The following is a 19,428-nucleotide window of genomic DNA, read 5'->3' on the forward strand; positions in this document are numbered from 1 at the left end:
ATGATTTTCTTTTTTCATTTGTAGACCTGTTTCGACATATCAAACTGTTCTGTTATATTCAATGTTTCACAATGTCATTGATTGTTTAAGAGTGCAAGTAAGTAAGTGAGTAAATCCTCGTTGCATTTATTACTTAATCTCTGTGCTATGAACAAAATTAAGGATGACTGTTATTAAGTACGCTCGAAAGACCCTGAACTTTTAAGTCCTCTTCTTAAAGCGAAGTTTTTTTTGTTTTTTTGTTTTTTTTTTTTTTTACTTGTTTATTTTCTATCATCTGTTCCTTTCCGGTGATTTTGGAACAGACCATCTAAAGATAAAACATGATATCATATTTTAGAATATTACCTCAAGTCGATACACTTGACCCTACGATTTTCAGTTGGTACTTTGGTGCATAGCCAAATGTGACACACTTTGAACTAGTTACGATTATCAAGCTTGATTACAATCTATTCTCATCATTCTTCTTAAATCATTCAATTGTAACTTCAGTATTCAGATGCATTGTAATACGCATGATAATCTCCAGTTCCAGTTGAAATAATCATCCCAGCTCGTTACAATAATGAACCAATGACAGTGTGTAAAGGAAAATTGAAATATGAGTTTCATGCACTCTGGTCTGATGCTCTTCTAGACATATCCATGCTACGAATTATGAAATATAGAACGTGATAGCAACTGAAATCCTCTTTAGTAGCAATAATACTCGTTAAGCATTAACATTTTTATAACTATCATAGTAGTAATTATGATGTTAATGCTACTTACAGACTGCATCCGTTGAGAAAGTGGGGGAGATACAAGAGATGACACCAGCAAACAGTAATACCACGGCAGCCATTCTTCCAAGGGTATTCAAACGGAACAAATTTCTCTTTATATGTTCAGAAACCGTTTTGGCGGTATACAATTTGCATCCAGTAAAGGCATTCGCTGCAGAGGCTTACGGATAAGTGCGGAGTTACCGACGCTCCAACTTCTTCAAAAACTTCTAGCGTTGTTGAAGAAGGAGCAGCAATCACATTATAGTGATATTGGATGGGGGTGGGGGACTCATCATTTAATCGGAACTTAGTCAAGCTGAGAGCTCATTGAATCAATTTTGGATGAGATATTTTGCTGATTTTGCCAGGCTTCAAACAAGCTACAATAAACTCTTCAGGGTGTCACTCATGTCTCCAATTCGTATGAAAACAATCGCAAAATCTCCGCATGATATAAAAGCCATGTTGTAACATAGTTTCAAATCCGTACATTAGTCAAGTTAGTATTAGAACAATGGTATGATGTCTCCTTCAGACGGGATAAGAATAATAACTGATTGTAGCACTAATCCACCTTCTTTTATTACAGGAAACTGATATCAGTCTCCAAAATTTTCAGTTTCGATCACAAGTTGAATGAAAAAGTACACACGCACACGCACACACACACACACACACACACACACACAAACTTTTCATCGTCAAAATCTTATATCAGCAAAGCTGGAGCCATGACTTAACAAATTCAAATTTGTAACAAATGTTTACCCGCCATAGTGTTACTTGCTCATTGTATGCTTCCTTCTGCAATTTTGCATCTTGTATTTTGTTTCATTCTTTCTCTTTTTTTCTCCATCAGCAGATTTTCATCTTGCGCGTATTGATATATGTGTATTGTGTCGCATGTCTTATACACAATGATAAAGTGCATTCCGAACTACTTACTTTCCCGTTATGGAATCACTTTGCCGGAGACACCTTCTGCTATTACTCTAATAACTATTAAAAAGTTTGCACTAGCAGATTGTAATGTAGGCGACGACTGCAAACTATTATGTCATATCAAAATAATCAATTGAATAGATTTAATAATAAATTATGTATACATTTTTAATGGGGAATAAACCCCGAATATCTATGCGAAATGTGTGAATTAGTGCAGCAATATTAGTTTAACACTGTGAAAATTGAGGAAAATCGGAACATTGATTCAAAATTTATCATTCTTTTTTTTTTTTTTAAGTTTACCATCGCTGGTTGAGAAGGCCGCAACGGTTTGTAACGTCACTGCACGATAACAATATATGCATTTCATTGGTTTATTGAAAAGTATAAGTTTCCTCGACATGTTAGTGAAATAAATTATGACAAAGGTGATATCCTTCCCATGCTTTCTGAAAGCGGTAAGCCAAGTGTTCTCACATTATGGTAGAAAAATGAAAGCATGCTAAACTATCTTTATGTTTTCTTTATATTGTCGTGATATACTGTCGCTTCACGAACTGTTCTAGAAAAACAAAAGAAACGCTAGACTCTGTGTATACTATAGCACAAATAAAAAAGAAATTTAGTCAGCAAAGAAATAGGTTTACATTGAAAGGGAGAATTGTTATGACATAAACAAACGCGTATATATACGTTATACATTATCATTATCATGTTTTCGTTCTACAAATCAAATGGAGGTTGTAAAGCTATGAGTTTCCTTTTTTATTTACCCAAAATTATGTGAAAATTCGGTCTCTCTTTTTACTTTTGGAATTGTATGGGATCATAGAATCATTGTTTCAGTCTTTAAGCATCTAAGAATGAAAATGCCGGTATCTGGATGAGTATATGAAATTATTTGTAATCCCCCCCCCACCTTCGCGAGAATGATAAATCCAAAACAAACAAGACTGAAAGGAAACCTGAATTAACATTGGCCGTGGCCTCTTACGTAATCACAATATATATAGACCTCGTTAAGATACCGCAAATATTCCCCTTCCCTTTTCTCCCTTTCTCTTTATCTCTGTCTGTCTTTCTTTCTCCCTTTCTTAATGTATGTATATATATATATATATATATGTATATATATATATATATATATATATATATATATATAATTTGCTATGAAGAGCTTCCTTCCAAAAGGCGCTAAATCCATCTTTTTTCAATGGATTTAGCGTTTTTTGGTCGTTCTTGTTGAGATAGTTAGAGATATTAATGCTGCTAAAAAAAAAACCCTCAAGAAATACAACGAAATATTATAATTTATTATCTTAATATTTAAAAAAAAATGTTTATTAATTTTTATTGTTATATTTATATAATATACATATAATAATAATTATACATATAATATATACGTACACGTATATATTATATACTAAAAGTATCTTCCTCACACACTTCATTCTTTCTCTTGCTCTTCTCTTGCTCTCTTCGTCCTTTATCCAACTATGTTTTTATCATACTGTATAGGTACGTCCATATACAGAGGCTGATTATCGATAATAGCTAATTATCATGGCCCTTCACTATAATTGGGCGGAACTTTGAGGTCTCCATAGCTACCTTAAATCAAGATTTTACAGTGGTACACATATGTTGATCTAAAGCTGTAGAGAAATGTGGCCAATTGAGTGAAAATTACGAAATCCTAGATATCAAAAAAGAAAAAAAAATGTATAAAGATGAAACTACCTAATATCAAAAGTTTTAGGTGGTTATACAGCTTTTAATTATTAACAATGAAGCTTCCATATGAACCGATTTCAGGTGGATTTGCATAAGAAATGTAGCCCTACATTTGTAGGTCACACAGGGTACATGGACCATAATCGAATGACTGACCCTGTAAACAAATACATAAATAAAAAAAAAGGACCACTACGGGTGGCATTGCCGAAAAGAATGAGTTTGAGATTCACCGTCATCGATGCTGCTCCACACGAGCTTCGAAGAAAATCGACCTACAAAATAATGTTATAGTGTGCATAATAACTCAACGTACATGGTTAAGTCCCTGATTGTGATAAAGATCTTTACGAAAGCATACAAACGATAGAACAAGTGAGGGCGCTAGCACCACAAGCCTAAGGCGGCTAGATGTTTAATATACATTGTACATGTATAATTCTGAGTAGATACGACTGCTTTGGATTACCCCCCTCCCCCTTTGCTTGCATTGCAACATTGGTATTTTACTCTTTGTTTTCCCACTTAATGTGTCAGCATCAATTTCTTTACATGGGCACTAACAACTGCTGATATACGACTTACTATAACCGAAGAAATAAATGGGACAATAAACTACGTTATCTGAAATCGATCAACACACGTAGGTGCACAATGACGTCCAACAAACGATCACATCAAAAACCTTTGAAATATCACCTCACTCACTGTGCTGCTAGGCAATACAAACTCGTATGTGATAGTCTACAGGGCTTTACACTTAATTTTATTTTTCTCCTTTCGTCTTTCCAATTCAACTGAGCTCTTGAGTTACAATAAGTAAAATACGTGATATCGATTTCATGTCGTATCGCGCACGCATAGTAACTACATTACCTTGCAAGTGTCTGACAGTGGAATCTGAGATTGAATTGACAGTGTTGTCAACTACAGATTTTATGTTTTGTTGTTTGTTTGTTTTTTTATTAATTATTTTAAACTGTATATCGACGTTAAAAACAATTCTTTTGGTTTTAAAACCAAACAACAAAACAATGTATATCCTTCAGTCAGAGACAACAAGCATTTCTTTACAATTTGTATTTCCCTTTGAGGAAGAACAGTACAATATTTCATTCTTCTCACTACAGGAATGAAAGAATCGTTGTGTGATGTGGTGTGATCATTGTGTATTTCACAATATTTTACTTAGATTGCCGAACCTATTAATCTTGGTGTCTGAAGTTAACCTGACTTACTTACAATAACAGTTTCATAATTCGTAGAAAACATAAAGAAGAGTTTGAAAAAGAAACGCAAGTTCAACTACGACCTGTGTTCTGATTTTATGCGGCAAGAATATCGTGTTACACTGGCTATTAAAACATTAAATTGAAATCAATTCCATTTGAATAGTGATATCAAATCTCACGCTACCACACAAACCATCTTTGAAGACCCTTTCAGAAGTAATGCAAATACAGATATTCATTCAAATGACCATTTTATATTCAGTTTATATTCAAAACAGTTCAATAACTGCATAATTAAAAATGTTGTTACATACAAGTTGTTATAGTGCTACTAGGTAACGAAGACACTATACCGCTGAAAATGATTTGAAACATTCATATTTTTCCGTGCCTGTTCGTTTGCCTTTTTCCTTTTTTTTTCTTATTCATATTCGCGTTGCGTGATTCTACAATATCACAAGAATATATATATATATATATATATATATATATATATATATATAATATATATGAATTACTTAAGTAATGAGAAACCACCTCACACATTTCTTACGTGTTCATATACATATTTACATATTTGATTATTAGAATGACTAACACGACTTTTTTTTTCCCCCACAGACAACAAAGTATACTGGAATCATGAATCATGCACATTGTAATATTAAAATCGTTTTGTCGTCACCAATTCAAGTCTATGATATACCATTTATGAAGTGGACTCGTTACTATTCCTCGTCAAGTTTAAATTCAAGAATAACTTTCAGCACGCATGATACTTTGAAGCTTCTCATTCTTTCTATAAAAAAGCACATATTCTTGATTATACTAACCTAATGTCTGTATATGCTTTTACGCAATTTGAGTTGCATCATTGAAACATCACATCATGATTCAATAATCCAAGGGTTAGGTGACACGTGTTGTCAACTCAGTTCTATATTTAGTCCCATATACATGTCCCATTGCGATATTAATTGCAACATGACATCCAAAGTTATGATATGCAAAGAAAAAAAGATAATATATAACGTATGTATACAATATATATATATATATATATATATTTATGTATATGTATATATATATATATATATATATATATATATATATATATATATATATATATATATAATTGAGACAATGAAGACAGTAGATGGCCGGTGGTAGAAACCGGCATCGTGCGACATATACTGTCTTCATCATTCTTCCCACGATGACAGTAGCGTTCGGTAAAAATATCAGCATCATCCCAATATGAATATATTATATATTGCAGACCGACATTCCAGAAATTTTCAGAGGCATGATATATTCGGGAACTATATACATGTACGTGCACAAAACATTCGCATCATTACATTATAATGAAATGAAAATGTCAGTAAAACATTTACAAACAAATGTGTCTCTACATGTTTGTAACATTTATGTACAGTTCCTCTTGTGATGCCCGCGTGACTTCAGTGTGGTCTCCTCTTCTTTTGTCCACTTTTGCGTACAACTCTTCGATTGATGAAGGTGTCTTTGCTGTTTTGTTCACCTTTGCGTACAACTCCTCGCATGGTGGGGGTGCTGTTGATGATGTTTTTGCTGCTTTGTTCACAGTTGCATACAGTTCCTCACAAGGTGGAGATCCTGGTGTGATGGAAACCGGGTTGTCGATGTCATGGCTGTTATCTCTTCTGATAAGACTGTATTCGCTTGGGTCGAGACCGTGAGATGTGTCACAATCTATATTGTTGTAAAGGAGGTCTTCAGAATTCAGGTTTCTTGCTGAAATTAAACCGGAACAAAACATGGTATCATCTCTACCAGAAATCGACTCAGAAGCCGAAGGAACCGGGCCATGGATCTGTTCCAAGTCGTCATGAGAGGTTTGATTGATGCAGTCGTATTCACTGTCCAAGCACGAATTGCCAGAATGAGCAAAGACGAGGTCACGTCGTTCGCCAAAGTTAAGGGAATTATAACAGCTATCATCAAACAAGCACGCTCTACCACTGATAGACTGAATGTCATCTTTTGTCATACTGTCAGTTTTATTATCAAGGTCTACATCCTGGTATTCACAGTCTTCATAGCTGTTTGCTGCCTGTTGCAGCGATGTTTCTTGCACGCTGTGGTATTCATTGCAACCCATTTTTTTTTCGGCAGCCAGCGAAATTGTGCCGGCAGGTTGAGGAACTTCCCTGTCTACATGTACCTCCGCAGTGTTCTGGTAGATGTGGTACGGGTCCCCTTGATGAGGTGAAGCGTCTCCTAATCTGTTTCCCGCATGGCTGGGTAATGGACGACCATCTGCCCCGGCGATAATACCCGAAGAGTCAACAATATTCGTCTCCCTATGATTCTGAACTGAAGTGTTTACAGTATGCATCTGCAAGTGACCGTCATCAGAGTTGCCAGTTACCCTAGTTGTCCTGCGTCTTCTAGTAAATAGAAACGGAGGGGAATTACTATTGACACGTCCTAAGTATTTGTGTATATTACCGTAAGGATAAATTCAAGCAATTCTTGCTAATATCGCAATCCATGAATTTGACTTCTGCAGCAAAAGCATGCTAGATTAATTCCATGATCCTCCAATGTCCTCTCTAGGGCAAAATAATGTTTCTTGCCATTTTCTTTAAATGGGATAAGAAATACGCACTACATAACATATATATAAAGAGCTTGTTTCCAAATGTCGCTAAGTCCATTGAAAAATGATAGATTTAGCGCTTTTTGGAAGCAAGCTTTTCGTATATACACGTATGGCATTATACATTATACATAACATTACCATTACATTAACTGGACACATAGTAGCGGTCTGACACGCATCTTTCCACGGATTAACAATCATCTTCATATCATATTTACCCAATGTTAGCATTTAAGATTTGCGTATGAACTTTGACATGACTTCGATAAGCGGATGATGTTCGTGTCAGTTTTAATAGTTTTTTGATATCAATAATGCATCTGGAATATTTTGAAATAAATGTACATATACATATAAATCTATTTATCCAATAGCACCGACATTGTTAATACCCAAAAACACACGAAAATCAGTCGCACTTTGTGATTCATGGCTATACATGAACCATAATATTTACACACAATGTTCACACCATTTCATACTATGTAACTTTATCAATAACGTAAAGCTGTAAACACGTACAGTTGTATCTTCTCTTAAAAAAAGAATGTACAAGTACTTTAATAGCTTATAAATAAATAGAACGGGACACACCTCTTCTGACGGTAGCGACACCATGACATGAAAACTATGACAAGGACTAGAAGAGCGACACCCAATAGCGCTCCGAGGATGTACGCAATAAATTTCCTTTCAGGAACTCGAGGATCTGTAAGATGATTCAATAGGTTGTTCAATCGTTTCCTGGACAAGTGATGTTTCCATATCTCTTTATATCACACACACACACACACACACACACACACACACATCTATACTACCAAGACATTTGGCAAAAATATCGTACTGTTATTAACTTTTGACAAAGCAATAAGGAGTACAGGACAAAAAAAAAACCCACAGAGGCAAATAAAGATATTTTACTGAATGTGTTACATTTACACGGAGACGCAACTCACTTGAAGAAGACATAGTGGTCTCATGAAATGCCGTTGGCTCTCTGGTAGACTGTCCGTTGTCTGTAAAGTGAAAAAAAATACAGTGACATGATTAGTTCTTTCAATGTGTGTGCGTGTGTGTATGTGTGTGTGTTGTCAAAATTTAACTGTAAATATCAAATATAAAATTTCATGAAAACATTTATATCTTTGCTAGTAACAGCTCTGAAAGTCGAAGCGTCAAATTCTTTGAATACTTGAAATGTTTGTTCATGTTTTATATTTTCTTTTTGTTTTCATTTTTGTCTTATCCAGCTTGTTAATGATGAACCCTTACTATTCTTTCCCAAAGCAGCCTGTCTTTGAACTAATTCAGAGACAATAATTGTTACAAAACATTCTTTAGTAAATGACGTATTGGTCTTATAGTATTTTGGATAAGCAAACTCACTTGATGAAGGCGCTGCTTCTCTTGTTGTTGAATATGTAGTATACGGTATTTTGCCTGTGAACATTTAAAGTGTGAGTCAGCATCATCACAGAATATAAATTATAAGATAATCTAAGTCCATGTGACGATAACCTTAATCAGAAACTTGCATTCGTGCAAATGTACTGATAGAGTAGTCATGCACTTCATTTTTCAATTACTATAATGGTGCTAGGCTTATAATTTCTGCTCACTGAAGGAAAAATATAGCGAACGTAGTTGCTACCTTGATGAATTAAGAAAGTGTACCCATTTTATCTTTATTTTTTTTTCTTTTCAAGAGACAATTCCAAAGTAGCACTTCTGCATTCTGAGTTTTAGGTGCAGGAGAATATAGAATTTTAACTACTTTTACTTCATGTTTAAGAGATATTAACCTAGTAACACCATTGGGAATTGTGCTCGAAGGAAACACTTACATAATTTATGAAAGCATAGGCAAAAATAAAGATGTAATTTCTGAACGTGTAAAGTCTATAAGGACACACAACTCACTTGAAGAAGACATGGTGGTCTTTAATGTCGTCAGCTCTTGGGTAGCCTGTCCCTTACCTATTAGAAGTGAGAAAGAACAACAACATAAGTAACTTTCAAATCGATGATATTACAAAAAATATTTGCCCTGTTGGAGGCAAGTCAACATCTCAACAACTTAAATTAGTGAAGAAAGAAAGAAGAAAGACAATAAAACCAAAATACATCTTTGGACAACAAAAAGTCTTCTGGATGTTTTCATCGAAAGAAAGTAAAAAAAAAAAAAATGCTTGCGCTCAACAAGCATTTTTAGTATAGTTATTGACATTAGTTAGTACAATAAAATGATTTTTTTTAAAACAAATAAGGCCAGCAATATCACATGAAAGACATGTTTGAACACAGACACAAGCAAAGGAAACTGTTGATTTCACTCAAACAGCAGATTTTATTCGTGCAATACTCACTAGTTGTGTTGATTGTCGTTTGTGTTGTCGAGGTGCTAATATTGACACTATGCCATTCAGTATCTACAAAAAAAAAAAAATTACACACAAAAATGGGTAAAACTGTAGTTAATGTAACATTGGTAATCACAGAAGAATGAAAAACAAAATTCACTGAAAAAAGACGGTACTGCTATTATGAACCTAGACTGGAATACACAAAGGTTTAATATTAAGAAAAAGTCATCATGAGCACTCTTCACGTACACTCTGTATTGCTACAATAAAATATCAAAATAAGCAGCTATTAATGATATTTGGTAAATAAAAACATTACGATATTAATAGCATACAGGTCGTACGATTTTCAACTCTCATCGACTGTTAACTTGTCATCATTGTTAGGTCTACTTGACGGACATAAGAAACAACAAACTAAACTTAAAATAGAATAGACTTGTTTGCTTTTAGTATGTCCTGCTTTCCTTTTGTTTCTAGTCTATTATAATAATCATTCCTGAAAGAAGAGACACTAATATATCATTTATTATGCTAATCCGTTCAAAGATGATATCACTAACCCATTAAATCCAAAACTCATATGCCCATTTTTGTTTAGACTATTGTCCCCTCCATTTTTGTGAGCCTGATAATACCAATATTTCTTGTATGGAAATAGAAAATCCAGAATGTAATTTGGATCATTGACATATCCTGATAGTTTTACGCACTCATTGAGCACATCCAATCAATAATATTATACAAAATGTTCAATGCTGCTACATATTGCTCTGTTATTTTTTTCCTTACCTAATTTTCATGTTCCATTTTTACCACTTTCAGCACATGTGGAAACTAATGAAAAGTTTATGTTCAAAAACATTACATACACTTCATTATGTGCAAACATCACACATGCCGCTTGAATTCATACTTTCGTCCTTTATCTTTTAAAATATAACAGGGTTATGTTGTAACAGACCGTTTGTTTCACTTTCGACGGGTCGGCAAGAAGGGACTGACGTGTTCCAAACCGGGAAGTAAGTTGACCATCCGGGTAGCTCCACACACTGCAACGTAGCGCTGCCATTGATGACGTAGCCTTTGTCACAGGTGAGAGTTATCTTGGACCCATATCTCGTGATATTTGAGTTCCAGTGACCATTTATCACATGTCCGGGGAGATTACAAAACCCTACCGAAACTATAAAAGAAGACGGAAAGAGGAATACCGTGAAAGTATTTTTGTATGAATAAAGATACCAAAGGAAAGTCCGAAGGAACACAGTGATTTGGACTTTACACTCCTTGTGTCGATGAATAATGATGTTGAGTTTACATTTCTAATGAGAAATTTACACCGAAGGTCCATATTGCATCATATTGAGCTGTTTAAATATTGCTTTATACTACTGGACAATAACTGGCATGAAAGTGGAAGAAATTGTATCGGTGAAGGGTAAAAATTATTGATTAAAAAAGTACTGAATATTTTCGAGGTACCAGACATGTGGCAAGAACTGTAAGCAAAGTATGTAATATGATTTTTGATTTTTGATAAAATTCGAAATATGAAAGTACATGAATTGATACATTGTACTGCTATCAGATGTGTTTTTCTTTGTAGCAAGTGCATTTATGTATATCACTCCGATATTTAAGGTAAGAGTGCGCGAATCCTAGAGAAATGTGAAAACCTTAGATTAAAATACTGTTCACACTGGTCTCGGTGGCTGTCATTGAGTTTCCAAAGTCACTTTTTTTTTTTCAACTCAAGAAAGGATAAATAAGTTTAAGTAAGTTTGATTAAAACCATTATTCAAAATCAAATGTCTTATCATAAAAACGTCTCAATCCTGCTTGGTTGTTGTTGTTTTTTTTTAATCGTTTATTTCTTGTTTTGCAAATATGTCCGAGGTTAATGGGTTAAATTATTTTTGAATTAAGACTTAAATCACATTTCCAATAAACATTTGATTGAAAAGTAATACTCCTATTTGAGAGTTTAAGTTTCCATTTCAACATTTTTTGCATCGCAAATATTTGTTTTTTCTTAATTTTGGAACTCACTGTCATATAGAAAGTAGACGAAATGACCGGATCCAAGGTTTCCTTGGATGGGACATGTCCAGTTGTGTGAATAACTTTTGTCGAAAAGTACGTCGATATACGCTTTGGATTGCAAAAATACACAAATCCCTCGGTGTATGACAGCAATTTCATTGTGTCTGGATTCCCTTTTGCAGGTAGATATACACTTCTCATCGGAATGAACGTCGAATTCTTGTGTAGAATGAAAGGGGACTGTTTGTTGGTTGCCTTTGTAGCATCCGAGAAATCCAGGCTCTGCTTGAAAACAGATTCATGGTTACTATGACTTGCATAACTCCCACATGATTTATTCGGGGTGGCCTGCTATTACATAAAGTGGGGACTGTAGCGTTACCCCCTGTTCCACCTCCCCCCCCCCCCCCATATATACTTTTGCGCCTTTCCTACTAGGTCATATTTAAAGTTTACACAGCCACGTTAGAAAAGAAACTCCAGTACAAGTAACTATCCTATTTTTGACTTCTGCTAGCACTTTATTATATCAATATTGCGTATCATATACAAATGGGAGTTCACTTCAATAAAACTAAACACCACATACAACAGCAACATATCTCTTTTTTTTTTTTCATATGGACATGGAGATGACATGAAATAGCTTTGAATTAACTTATATGTGACCGTGCACCTCAAAACGAACATAAAGTCGCACACACTGATTTTGCATGAGGACTTAAAATAAGTGAAATGAGTCAACCTAGCCGATCTTGACATTTTTATATTTTCTGAAAGAGCAGGTCTTCTTTTGCATTATGCCAAAATTTAGTATCATAAAAATCGGGAAAGTGTGTTTTTTAGCAGTTTATCTCGAACATTTTTGGGAGAATAGTGTGATTAGGTGTGTCTTTAGAGTCCCTTTTTCATTTCTGAAAAACCTCGTACACACTTTTCACTTTCAACTCTAATAACTTTTGAAAAGATAATGCTACTGCTTTAAATGTTGGCATTAATTATGGACAGAACACGCATGTAGCGATCGGCATGATCGGACGCGTTTGAACTCTGCTCTATATTTCATCGTTTCCGTGAAGTGTTAACTCTGAAAAATGCATCGATAAAGGACTCCAAAGTCATTCCTGCTTCTGTTGACTTATACTGACGGTAATACTCATATATTTCTCACTCTAATACTGTCGAAATATACATTTTGTTTGAGTGATCTGCATATCTCAACACCTGGCAGCGCACCCCACGAAATCGGCTTAGTCCCATGTACTTCGATTATATGGTTTCACCTGCGACGACACTATGAGGTCGAAACTGGGACAGACTGAGGATGCTGCCGCCAGTGACCTTGCCAGAGATATTCGTGAAGAGGTGTCTAAGGCAATTGAGGACAACCGTCAACTTCTAGACACTCTCATAAGTAAAGTAAAAGACTAATTGATTGAGGAAATCACCACCGTCATTACGCGGAAAGTAACTGACAATATCGAGGAGCGGTTTGAGTTTGATCTAGCAGAGAGAGATGACAAGATCGAAAAGCTCGAAAAGGAGATCGACAGAATGAAAGAAAAACAGGATGAAGCTGAGCAATATTCCCGGCGAAATTGTTTGATTATTCATGGGATTGAAGAAAAGGACAACGAAAGGACGGATACTCTCGTCAAGAATCTGTGTTCTGACAAGCTGGATGTTGAGCTTGGGGGAATCGACATTGACAGATCCCACAGACTAGGAGCCAAGAAGGGGAAAGTAAGAGGAATCATTGTGAAATTCACGAACTATGCAGTGCGTGATCGTATATATCAGTCCCGGAAGAAGCTGAGGAATCTGAATGGAGTCCCGATTTTCATTCAGGAGAGCTTGACGAAGATGAGAGGGGACCTCTTCTTGGAAATCAAATCAAACTTCAAACAAGTAGTGAAGCACATTTGGACACAAGATGGCCGAATTCATGCACGTACACAAGACGACCGACGTCTTACCTTCGTGTCTAAAACTGACCTCAAAAAGTTAAGAACTCCTAACAATGGCTGAAAGGAAACGTCTCTCTGTCATGTTTTGTATAGAGCTGGTGCCGTATTGTTAAAATCTTGCTTGCCCAAGACCAGATGGTCTTCTTGTGTATTGTGTCAAATGCCACTCTTGTACAAGCATGTCTTCCAATGCAATCACTATACTGAGCTTAATTAGCCTAGAGGGCTTGAACGTCCATTTGTATGGCAAGCACTTTGGCTTTTCTTTTTTATTTGCGTTCTACTCATGAATAGCATCTACCTCTCTACTAAAGTCTATAATCCAATTGTTACAATGTTTTAGCCTGCTTACAGTGGGCCCTAATGACCTGCGTGTTGTAGTATGCCTTGACCAGTTTATGCAATCGTGGGCTGCTTTATCCCTTCTTGACATCTTTTGGTAGATCTTGACCTGCTTGTAGTTCCAATGTTCTATTATGTCTTGACCTGTGTAGAGCCATTTTCCTGCTTTCTCCTGTTTTTACCAGTGTTACAGCCATCGTTCAGTGCTACTTCGTAGTCTTTCTCAAGTTTTCATGTTATATGCTGCGTCAAATAACTTGTGATATATTGGGTTGTTTTATATAATGGCCGCAGTTTAAGATGCATGCATTCACCAGTTATGCGGCTATATTATTTTGATGTATTGCTTATATGAGTCAGATAATTTCATTCATATATCATATCGACACTTCACGGAACGTGTGATTTTCAAGTTTGTATCACGCACATTATTTAAAACATTAATTTGTGCAATTTTTATGTCAATTAATTAGTTTCTTTGATATTTCTTTTTCTTTTTCTTTTCTCTTTTTTTTTGCCTTTTTTTATCCACATTCGTCTTGAATTTGAACTGGCAAATATGGTTACACAATATCCTTGTGTCTTATGTAATCTTGCTGTCAAAACAAATCAAAAAGGTCTTCTATGCACATCATGTGATCAATGGGTTCATATTTCTTGTAGTAATGTACCAATAAATTTGTACAATGATATATCTCATCAGTTTATTGGCTGGGAATGTCCGCGGTGTATTATGCAACATCTACCATTTTTTGATACAGACATTTGTAATGACAGCCAAATTGATCAATTATGTAGCCCCAAATTGTTAGACACCAATGTTCAACCCCCCCCCCCCCCCTCCTCCCCTAAACCAAATCTGGTATATTCAAATTTTTCAGGCAAAGGCTTGAAGTTTGTTCAATTGAACGTTGTAAGTCTTGTCAAACATATTGATGAAATACGTTCAATTTTGTGCTGTAATGATATACACGTTTTTGAAACAAGACTTGATGAGTCAATATATGATCGTGAAATAGACATTCCTCATTACAATATAGTTAGAAAAGATCGTAACAGATCTGGAGGTGGGGTATCATTTTACATCCATGAGAATTTAGAATTCGAAATCATAGAAGACTCTCCTATGTCAGGACTGGAAGCAATTGTTTTGATTATTCGTCCTAAAAAGTCAAAACCTATTGTGATTGTCAACTGGTATCGGCCTCCAAACTCTAAGAGTGATCTTCTTGACCAATATGAACATTTTTTGGAATTTACAGAAAGTCTTGAGTGTCGCCTCATTATCATGGGCGATATAAATCTTGACATTCAAAAGGAGGTTAGTGATTGTACTACTAAACGATATATACGGATAAATGATATATACTCTCTGAATTTTGTTAACACTACTGAATGCACCCGAATCACTAATGAATCTGCATCGCTTATCGATCATATGTTAACGAACAGTATTGAGATGATAAAGTCTTCTGGTGTTATACACAATGGTGTAAGCGACCACTCAATGAGCTACCTTGTATGGAAAGCCCATCGGACTCAATCAGGCGTGAATTATATCACTTACAGAAAATCGAAAGGTGTTGACATTGAAATGTTCTTGTCTGATCTATCTCAGATGAATTGGATGGAGGTTGAGGAGGAGAATGACATCGATCAAGCTACTGCAAATTTCGAAAAGCTTTTGTTTCACGTTGTTAACAAGCATATGCCTCTTAAAACTAAGAGAGTGCGTGCAAATAAATCCCCATGGCATGATGATTCGATTTTTGATCTTATGAAAAAAAGAGACTTAGCCAAAAGAAAAGCTACCAGCAAGTCTTGGAAAATACTGGCTTCATTATTACCAAAGGAAGGTTCCAATTCCCAGCCTCCACCCAGTCAGTGCCAGAGCATGGCAAATCAGTTTAACCACCATTTCGCTAATGTTGCGACTGGACTGATCCCTGATTCATCTGAGAATGAGCCTGAAAATTGTAATTCAATTACTGATACCTGTGTCAATCATCCTTTCAAACTGTGTACTGTTAGTAAAGAAGATATTCTAAAACAAATACAATTATTAAAAAATAAGAAATCTGTAGGTTTAGATGGTATATCTGTACATATTTTGAAAATTTCTCAGAATGAAATTGTTAAACCTATAACATTTTTATTAATAAATCCATAACCCTTGGTATCGTTCCCAAGAAATGGAAGATTGGTAAAATTATTCCTGTACATAAAAAGGGTGACAGATCGATTCCAAATAATTACCGACCAATTTCTATATTGTCATGTTTATCCAAAAACATTGAGAGAGTCATACAAAAACAGTTGATTAAGCATTTGAATCAGAATGATGTACTCACAATAGAACAATCGGGTTTTCGTCCTAATCATTCTACTTCCACAGCACTGATTAAGGTCACGGACACGTGGTTAAAAGCCATGGATGAAGGAATGTATACAGGTGCCGTATTTGTCGATCTTCAAAAGGCTTTCGACCTGGTCAATGTAAAATGCCTTCTCAATAAAATGCGTAAAATAGGGATCAGTAGCACCTCGCTTAAGTGGTTTGAAAGCTATCTCTCGGATCGGAGGATTGTTACTAGTATAGGAAATTGTTTTTCTGAAGAATTACCCATTGAGCTGGGGGTGCCTCAAGGATCTATCTTAGGTCCCTTGCTATTCATTATATTTATCAACGATTTACCTTCTGTATTCGACTTATGTAGCGTACATTTGTATGCGGACGACACAGTTTTATATGTTTCTCATAAAGACCCGCGTACAGTTCAATCAATTTTGCGATATGAGCTTCTGAAACTCGACAAGTGGATTTCCAAAAATAAACTTAAAATCAATTATGAAAAAAAACTGTGAGTATGCTCATTGGGAACCGTCATATGATTAAAAGGTATAATAGATTGGATCTTAGCATAAAAGGCCATGTGATAAATCAAGTACAGAGTGTGAAATATTTGGGCCTTTATGATGCTGAACTTAAATGGGATGTTCATATTGATCATTTGTGTCAAAAGGTTGGTCGCATGATTTCATTTCTTTGTCGTTTACGACAATTTATCAGTAGAAAATATTTAAATTTGATATATCGAACGGTTATTTTACCTCATCTAGATTATGCAGATATTATATTTCAATCATCACGTGGGCAACTTCTTGATCAAGTACAAAAACTTCAAAATAGAGCAGGAAGAATCATTTTAAAGATTAAGCCACAATCTCATTTTTCCGTATCATCCATGCATGAAATATTACAGTGGGAAATTTTGAAAAGTCGTCAAATTCGTCACGTTCAAATTATGATGTTTAACTCTTCATGTGCCATGGTGGAAACCCCCTTTGTGCCACATTATTCTGAGACACTAACGGTTTCATGCTTTGAGAAAACATTCTGTTTTTCAAGTCTATGTAACTTCTTTAGATTTCTGTTGAGCCGGAGTAAATAGTGAGTAAAGTTGTGGAGAAAATATCAAGCTTCGCTTTGATGTATTAGTGTATGACAAATCTATGACTGTTTTTCTTTGACATGACCAGTAACTACATTACTGCAAAGGCATGACTTTTGCACACAAAACAGTGATAGAAACTTGGAATTTACCCGCAAATTCAGTAGAAAACACCTCTTCATAGTTAATCACTACATGAAATGTAAGCTATTATGTGAGAGGAACGGAAGCGTGAGAAACGCTTTCATTGTACCGCGGCATTTGGCAATTTATCGATCGGATTTCAGGCGGATTAGTGCGTTTGAGCAGAATATGCGAAGTTGGCACGCCGTCGACTGAGTCGGACGTGCTAACGTGGCACATAAAGAGTTAAAGTTTTGAACAATTTAACACCCAGTTATTTGCAAGAAAATATATCATATGTTGAAAAACCCTATCATTTTCGATACAACAATCTTCCTTTACCAAAACCTCGAACAAATAGTTGTAAACGCACATTTTTTTTTTATAGAGGTATAAAGTTGCATAATAGTCTTCCCATTTGTATTCGTAACTGCCCAACAATTGTAACATTTAAGCGATTATTGTTAAACAATTAGACTGAATACGACTCAATGGTGTCTATTTTATGAACAATTCAAAGATTTTGTCATGTATGATGTTTGTATAATTAATGATTATTTTGATTTGTATATCGATTTTTAATTTGAATGAGAAGATAATATTGAATATCATTATTGTTATTACAAGACGATATTACCCCCTTTCCTCCCACTTTTTTTTTCTATAATATATTTTTTTCTTCTTCTTCTTCTTCTTTTTCTTCTTCTTCTTCTGGTCCCCATGGAAGACCAGTGACTCTATAACAGTGTCGCTGAATATGGGTTTTCCAGCCGTTTTTCCACTATCTCATCTATCACTTTGTCTTTGTTATTATTGTTTCGGTTCGCTGTTTGTGAACTCATACTCGTACCGTTTAATGATATTAATTTTCTCTTGTTTGTATAGTTTGTATAACATTGCATTTCTGTAAACTCTGTGTATTTGTAAAGATAGTTCATTTGTATGCTTTTTATGACGGGAAATAAAACCAAACCAAAGTAGTATATGAGGGTCATTTGACCGCCAATTGAGGCGCTGTTTTGAAGGATCACTCGCGGAAAACAATAGATAATCCCCTAGAGAACAATAGCGATCCTCAAAAAGAACAATAGGAGGGAGGATCTCAAGAACAATAGGAGGCGCAGGATCGTAGAGGAGAGAACAATAGGAGGCGCAGGATCCTCCGCGGACTGAGAGTGCGCTTAACTGAGACGGTCGGTACCTACACTGATGGACGTGAGACAGTTCTCTCTCTCTCTCTCTCTCTCTCTCTCTCTCTCTTTGTATTTGAACGCATGGGTTATAATCACCAGAGACAAGAACAGTAGGGTTTCATCATCACGTACACTTGTATAGTGCTGGGATTTTGTTCCACTGCCATGTTGGCTACAATAATGCTTCTGGTTAGGTTATTGACGAAATGTCGTATTGCGTTGTGAATGGTCATTTCCGATTATATTATGTCATATTGTTGTTGTCGTTGTTGTTTTCAGTTGAAAAGGGATATTCCATTTTGGACGTAACGGTAAAAAGAAGTTGCATCTCATGCAGGTTAAAGTATGATTTTTTTGTTTTGTTTTCTTTTGTTTATGTATAGCAACTCCTCTATAGTGATTACCATTTGGCATGATCAAATTGATTGTACTCCGAAACAGCTAGATAGCATTGACATTGTTAGCAAACACTCCCGCAGATACACAACGATGAATAATATTCAATGAAAGTTATTCCCTATTTTCAATCGTCGTTTTGTCAATATACTAGAATTGTAATTCCAGTCTGTTGGGGTGTAGGCCTACACACCCACCATCTCACTCGCAGT

General features: G+C 35.4%; 1 protein-coding gene across 1 annotated transcript in view; it reads right to left on the reverse strand.

Annotated features, from left to right (window-relative positions):
* Positions 1–6,095: 6,095 nt before the first annotated feature.
* The window catches only part of LOC140227739 (uncharacterized), a 33,159-nt gene continuing 19,826 nt past the window's right edge, over positions 6,096–19,428 (reverse strand). The window contains exons 5-11 of the mRNA XM_072308141.1: positions 11,750–12,025; positions 10,662–10,883; positions 9,701–9,763; positions 9,255–9,311; positions 8,291–8,350; positions 7,926–8,040; positions 6,096–7,116 (exon numbers count right to left, since the gene is read on the reverse strand). Coding sequence (XP_072164242.1) covers positions 6,096–7,116; positions 7,926–8,040; positions 8,291–8,350; positions 9,255–9,311; positions 9,701–9,763; positions 10,662–10,883; positions 11,750–12,025 — 1,814 coding nt within the window. The remainder of the gene's footprint in view (positions 7,117–7,925; positions 8,041–8,290; positions 8,351–9,254; positions 9,312–9,700; positions 9,764–10,661; positions 10,884–11,749; positions 12,026–19,428) is intronic.

The sequence above is a fragment of the Diadema setosum genome, chromosome 4 (assembly GCF_964275005.1).
Source record: "Diadema setosum chromosome 4, eeDiaSeto1, whole genome shotgun sequence".
NCBI classification, from domain to species: domain Eukaryota; kingdom Metazoa; phylum Echinodermata; class Echinoidea; order Diadematoida; family Diadematidae; genus Diadema; species Diadema setosum.